Below are 7,299 nucleotides of genomic sequence, written 5' to 3' on the forward strand. Positions count from 1 at the left end.
TAAGTTATCCATTCTTTAAGCGGACCACTGAGATGATAATCATATGAAGGTGCAAAGATCCAGGCTATAAAGAGAAAAAGGAAGGAGGGCGGTATATTCTAAGGCTGCACAGATGGGCATGACAAAGTATGTTTTGGTTACTCACTTTGTCCTCTAAGACATCTTTAACCATCAAACTGAATGATGAAATAAAGATCAAGCTCATCAAGTGGTGGGCTCAGACTGAATGCAGGGAAGTGGTGTCAGAGGATGGCTAGAATTCAGATCGACTCATTGGAAAAGTGGTTAAAGAGAAACAGAATGACATTCGATAGGTACAAGTGACGTACTCCGCACATGCGGGGGGAAAAAGGTCTAGCAGGTCAAAGTGGACCCAAGCTATCACCCAGAAATGTAGCCCGCTCCCCAAATGTTCCCTCTCCCCCAAAGTGGTTGAAGACAATAGTTTCTCTCTCCTCCCTGCTGCCAATGCTTTCCTCTGGGAAACAAAGGGATTCCAAAAAAATCGTGACCTAAACTATTACAGAATATTTGGGAAGTAGCATGACCTAGTGGATAGAGCACGGGTCTAGAAGTCAGAAGGTCTGCGGTGTGACCCTGGGCAAGTCACTTCACTTTTCTGGGCCTCAGTTACCTCATCTGTAAAATGGGGATTGAGACTGTGAAGGGGGGACAGGGACTGTGTGACACCCAATTTGCTTGTATCCATCCCAGCGCTTAGTACAGTGCCTGACACAGAGTAAGTGCTTAACAAATGCCACAACTATTATTCTTTTCAATTATTGGCCCTAATGGAGGAGTGCCATTTAACGGATAACTGAAAATCCACTGAGTGGTTCCACAGCCGGCTGCGGAAGTGATTTGCGCTGGGCGGATTCCCCACTCCAAGCCCCTTCCCACTCGTTCCACCCTCCCCGGTTCCTGGCCTACAACTTTTCTGCCCCCGCTTCCCTGCCTTCCCAGTCCCCTCCTCTGATTCCCCTCTTCTCCCTGTTGCCTGCCCTCTCCCCATCCCACCCCAGTGAATCCCTAGTTCCCTGGCTCTGCAGTTCCAGAAGGAAGAAACAGCAAATTGGGAAAAAAAAAAAGCTGCCACTGGTGAGCGGGAGGAGGAGTTGTTACAAAATATACGAGAAAGTTTAACTAATGGAAAAGGCAGGTAGGGAAGGGAGAGGAATGGTGGTGGGTGGGAGTGGAACAGGAAGATGGGAGGGAGGTGGAATTGTTACAAAATATAAGATTAACGAATAGAAAAGGCAAGTAGGGAAGGGAGAGGAATGGGGGCGTGGGAGAAGTGGAATAGGAAGATGGGAGGGAGGAGGAATTGTTACAAAATATAAGATTAACTAATAGAAAAGGCAAGTAGGGAAGGGAGAGGAATGGGGGCGTGGGAGAAGTGGAATAGGAAGATGGGAGGTGGGTTTGAGGGAAGACGGTGAATTCAGGGTATAAGGAAGGGAAGCAGCCCAAGGTGACCAAGGATTTCTACAGCCAGCTTGGGGTACGCTCCTAAATCCCAGACCTGTCCCTTAACTCTGGGGTAAGTCTGAATATCCTGTGCAGAGGTTCGTCTGGGGCACCGACGAATAAACAAGATTTTCAAGCTCTGAGGTATATGAGAGGAGGAGGAAGAGGAATAATGCTGGAGATAATAAAAACAATTAAGAGAGGAGCGTAGGTTTCAGCGGAAATAATGACGACGATGTTTCATTCACTCATTTATTCAATCATATTTATTGAGCGCTTACTGTGCAGAGCACTCGATTAAGCGCTTGGGAAAGTCCAATACAACAATAAACAGTGACATTCCCTGCCCACAACGAGCTTACAGTCTTGAGATGACGTTGGCATGAGCGACCGGATGTAAAATTTGAGATGAAATTTTATGATTACTAATTCATAAAATAGTATGAAGATTAAACACGTATTAAATGTGGAATGTTTTGCTATGAAAAATCATTTTTCCATGCCGGATCATATTTTGGAGGCGGGAAAGGTGGAATAGGGGTGAGGTGACACTGTCATCTTACCATCAAGATCATCTTGGTTTGGGGGCAATCAATATTTGCTAAATACGGCAAAATCCATCACCTAACCAGTTTGTGCTACGTCAGAGAAGAGAAATTACATAAACACTATACCAAAATGAGATGCTTGACTTTTATAACATCTTATGTAAAATGTGCTAAAGATGCGGAGACACGGCTTCTTAAAGGAAAATATACTGGAACTTGCCACAGCCTATTCCCTGATATACTGCACTCATCTATGATTAACACGCTAAAATAAAATTTAAAAAAATGGTACTAGCTGAAAAGATAAATGGAAAATCAGCCTTCCAAAAGCAATATTTCACCAAATCCGTACTTCCACCTCCCCAAATTGCCTACCGGGAATGGAAAAATCCCTCACCATGGTAGGTATGCTCCACTGCTAAGGGAAGCGGCGTGGCTTAGTGGAAAGAGCCCGGGCTTGGGAGTCACAGGTTGTGGGTTCTAATCCCGACTCCGCCGCTTGTCAGCCGCTGTGTGACTTTGGGCAAGTCACTTCGCTTCTCTGTGCCTCAGTTCCCTCATCTGTAAAATGGGGATGAAGACTGTGAGCCCCACGTGGGACAACCTGACTACCCTGTATCTACCCCAGTGCTTAGAACAGTGCTTGGTACATAGTAAGCACTTAATAAATGCCTTCGCTATTATTTTCCAGCACTGAGAACAGTGTTTTGCACATAGTAACCACTTAAACACCATCGTCATTATTACTGTAGTAAGCACTTATCAAATACCATCAGTTCATTCCTTCATTCAATCGTATTTATTGAGCGCTTACTATGTGCAGAGCACTAGACTAGGCGCTTGAGATGTACAATTTGGCAATGGACAGGGACCATCCCTGCCCAACAACGGGCTCACCGCTTAAATGGCAAGAGCCTGGGTTTGGGAGTCAGAGGTCATGGGTTCGAATCCCGGCTCTGCCACCTGTCAGTTGTGTGACTTTGGGCAAGTCACTTCACTTCTCAGTGCCTCAGTTCCCTCCTCTGTAAAATGGGGATGAAGACTGTGAGCCCCATGTGGGACAACCTGATTACCTTGTATCTACCCCAGCGCTTAGAACAGTGCCTGGCACATAGTAAGGGCTTAACAAATACCAATATTATTATTATTAGCGCTCAGTAGAGCGCTTGGCACATAGTAAGCGCTCAATAAATACAGTGGAATGAAGGAATGACTGAAGGAACCTGACAGGCTGTTGTCCTTCAGTTTATTTCGAAGGTTGGGAAGGGGGCAGCGTTGGCAGGGAGTTGGGTGGGGGGGTGGATGATAATAATAATAACGTTGGTATTTGTGAAGCGCTTACTATATGCCAAGCACTGTTCTAAGCGCTGGGGAGAATACAAGGTGATCAGGTTGTCCCATGTGGGGGGTCACGGCTTTCAGCCCCATTTTACAGATGAGGGCACTGAGGCCCTGAGAACAATAATAATGGCATTTCTGAAGCGCTTACTCTGTGCCAAGCACCGTTCTAAGAGCTGGGGAGGATAATAATAACAAATACCAACATTATTCTTATTATTAAGCGCTTACTATGTGCAGAGCAGTGTTCTAAGCGCTGGGGTAAACACAGGGGAATCAAGTTGTCCCACGTGGGGCTCACAGTCTTAATCCCCATTTTACAGAGGAGGGAACTGAGGCCCAGAGAGGTTAAGTGACTTGCCCACAGTCACACAGCTGACAAGTGGCAGAGCTGGGATTCGAACTCATGAGCCCTGACTCCAAAGCCCGTGCTCTTGCCACTGCGCCACGCTGCTTCTCTAAGGATACAAGGTGATCAGGTTGACCCACGTGGGGCTCACAGCTTTCAGCCCCATTTTACAGATGAGGTCACTGGGGCCCCGAGAATAATAATAATGATAATAGAATTTGCGAAGCACTTACTGGGTGCCAAGCACTGTTCTAAGCGCTGGGGAGGATGCAGGGTGATCAGGTTGGCCCCAGGTGGGGCTCACAGTCTTTATCCCCGTTTTACAGATAAGGGAACTGAGGCCCAGAGAATCATAATAACAATAATGATAATGACAGCATTTGTGAAGCGCTTAATATGTGCCACGCACTGTTCTAAGCGCTGGGGAGGAGGCAGGGTCATCAGGTTGTCCCAGGTGGGGCTCACAGTCTTTATCCCCGTTTTCCAGAGGAGGGAACTGAGGCCCAGAGAAGTGAAGCGACAGGCCCATAGTCCCCCAGCCGACAGGTGGGGGAGGGGGGATTAGAACCCACGACCTCGGACTCCCCAGCCCGGGCTCTTTCATTCATTCATTCAATAGTATTTATTGAGCGCTGACCATGTGCAGAGCACTGTACTAATGAAGACTGTGAACCCCACGTGGGGCAACCTGATTTCCCTGTGTCTACCCCAGCGCTTAGAACAGTGCGCTGCACATAGTAAGCGCTTAACAAATACCAATATTATTATTATTATTACTAAGCGCTTGGAAGGGGCAAATCGGTAACAGAAAGAGACAGTCTTTGCCCTGTGACGGGCTCACAGTCTAATCGGGGAGACGGAAAGACAAGAACAATGGCAATAAATAGAATCGAGGGGAAGAACATCTCATTAAAACAAAAGCAAAATCAAGGTGATGTACATCTCATTAAACAAAATAAATAGGGTGATGAAGATATAGCTTCTTGGGGCCTCAGTTCCCTCATCTGTAAAATGGGGATTAACTGTGAGCCTCCCGTGGGCCAACCCGATGACCCTGTATCTACCCCAGCGCTTAGAACAGTGCTCGGCACATAGTAAGCGCTTAACAAATACCAACATAATTATCAGAGAAGCAGCGTGGCTCAGTGGAAAGAGCCCGGGCTGGGGAGTCAGAGGTCATGGGTTTGAATCCTGGCTCTGCCATTTGTCAGCTGGGGGACTGTGGGCAAGTCACTTCTCTGTGCCTCAGTGACCTCGTCTGTAAAATGGGGATGAAGACTGTGAGCCTCCCGCGGGACAACCTGATGACCCTGTCTCTCCCCCAGCGCTCAGAACAGTGCTCGGCACATAGGAAGCGCTTAACAAATACCAACATTATTATCAGCGTGGCTCAGTGGAAAGAGCCCGGGCTTGGGAGTCAGAGGTGATGGGTTCGAATCCCGGCTCCGCCACTTGTCAGCTGTGGGACTGTGGGCCAGTCACTTCACTTCTCTGGGCCTCAGTTCCCTCATCTGTAAAATGGGGCTTAACTGTGAGCCTCCCGTGGGCCAACCTGATGACCCTGTCTCTCCCCCAGCGCTTAGCACAGTGCTCGGCACATAGTGAGCGCTTAACAAATACCAACATTAGAGGGAAGCAGCGTGGCTCACTGGAAAGAGCCCGGGCTGGGGAGTCAGAGGTGAGGGGTTCGAATCCCGGCTCCGCCACTTGTCAGCTGGGGGGGCCGTGGGCCAGTCACTTCACTGGGCCTCAGTGACCTCATCTGTAAAATGGGGACGAAGACTGGGAGCCTCCCGCGGGACAACTTGATGAGCCCGTCTCTCCCCCAGCGCTTAGAACAGTGCTCGGCACAGAGGAAGCGCTCAACAAATACCAACATTATTATATATAGAGTCGAGCGGAGGAGTAGAGTGCTGAGGGGGTGGGACGGGGGGGGAGGAGGAGGAGGAGAGGGAAAGGGGGGAGAAGAGGGTTTAGCTGCGGAGAGGCGGAGGGGAGAGGGAAAAAGGGGGGAGCGCAGTCTGGGAAGGCCTCTTGGAGGAGGTGAGTTTTAATAATAATAATAATGTTGGTATTTGTTAAGCGCTGACTATGTGCAGAGCACTGTTCTAAGTGCTGGGGGAGAGACAGGGGCATCAGGTTGTCCCCCGTGGGGCTCCCAGTCTTCATCCCCATTTGACAGATGAGGTCACTGAGGCACAGAGAATAATAATGTTGGTATTTGTTAAGCGCTGACTATGTGCAGAGCACTGTTCTAAGCACTGGGGGTAGACACAGGGGAATTAGGTTGTCCCCCGTGGGGCTCCCAGTCTTCATCCCCATTTGACAGATGAGGTCACTGAGGCCCAGAGAATAATAATGTTGGTATTTAAGCGCTGACTATGTGCAGAGCACTGTTCTAAGCACGGGGGTAGACACAGGGGAATTAGGTTGTCCCCCGTGGGGCTCCCAGTCTTCATCCCCATTTGACAGATGAGGGAACTGAGGCCCAGAGAAGTGAAGTGACTGGCCCACCGTCCCCCAGCTGACAAGGGGCAGAGCCGGGATGCGAACTCCTGACCTCGGACTCCTTCCACTGCGCCACGCTGCTTCTGATTTTATTAATTCGATTCATGAGGCGATATTATGGATGGATGTGATGAATTATTTTGATTCGATTAATCTGAAGAGGGGTAGTTGTTGGGCGTTCGCCAGGTGGGGTGGACACAGGGGAATCGGAATTAGATTGAGGCGACGAAGGACGCGGCCCAGGGGTCGACGGCGGAGGCGCGGAGCGGGCGGCAGCAAGGCAGAAGGGAGGAGACGGACGAGGGGGCGAGGAGGGTCTGTTTGGGGCGGAGGTCGAGAGGCGACCGCCGGAGGAGGGGTTGAAGAAGGGCAGTGCCAGGCCCGCGGCCTCTCCGCAGGACGCTCCTACCTCTAAGTCCCGCGCCGAGGGGGGGCGCGGCCCAGTCCGCAGCGCCGGGGGCCGTTTCTGGGGGCGCGTCGGTGTCGTCGCCGCCTCCGGCTGCCGCGGCCGTTCCCGCTCGGGGGGCTCCCGCTCGGCCGACCCCCCGCCGCCACCACCGCCGCCGCCGCCGCCGCCGGCCCAGGCCGCCTCCGCCATGTTGGCTGGGCTGGGCGGCCCCGTCCCCTCCTCCCTCGCCGCGCGCGCCGCTCCCCCTCCCTCCCGCGCGCCGCTCCCGCGTCCCGCGCGCGCCGCTCCCCCCGCCCCCCGCTCGCGCCGCTCTCCCCCCCGCCCCCGCGCGCCGGCTGCCGGACGCGTTGCCGGGGCGACCGCCGCGGGCTGGCCCCGCCCGCGCCCGTGACGTCATCCCCCCTCCCCCGGGCCTGAGGGGAGACGTCAATCATAATCATAACCGCTCATAGCGAGGAACCTGCTGCTCGCGAAGCCCCTCCTCGGTGCGCACGGACTCTCCGCCCGGCCACGCTGCTTATTAGTAGTAATAGCATTATATTATATATTATATATAGATATATTACATTCTATAATATATAATCATAATATTATATATTAACAGTATTAAAGGCGGTGTTTGTTAAGCTCCTACTCTGTGCCCACTGGCTCTCCACCCAGCCACGCTGCTTATTATTAAC

The 7,299-nt window shown here is 51.2% G+C and overlaps 1 protein-coding gene across 2 annotated transcripts in view; it reads right to left on the reverse strand.

Moving 5' to 3' along the window:
• Positions 1-6,823, reverse strand: part of UBXN2B (UBX domain protein 2B) — a 31,103-nt gene extending 24,280 nt beyond the window's left edge. For both annotated transcript variants that reach the window (XM_029069241.1, XM_029069240.1), the window contains exon 1: positions 6,620-6,823. In XM_029069241.1, the coding sequence (XP_028925074.1) occupies positions 6,620-6,808 (189 nt within the window). In that variant the 5' untranslated portion in view covers positions 6,809-6,823. The remainder of the gene's footprint in view (positions 1-6,619) is intronic.
• Positions 6,824-7,299: the final 476 nt, after the last annotated feature.

Source organism: Ornithorhynchus anatinus, chromosome 7 (genome assembly GCF_004115215.2).
Source record: "Ornithorhynchus anatinus isolate Pmale09 chromosome 7, mOrnAna1.pri.v4, whole genome shotgun sequence".
Lineage (NCBI taxonomy): Eukaryota > Metazoa > Chordata > Mammalia > Monotremata > Ornithorhynchidae > Ornithorhynchus > Ornithorhynchus anatinus.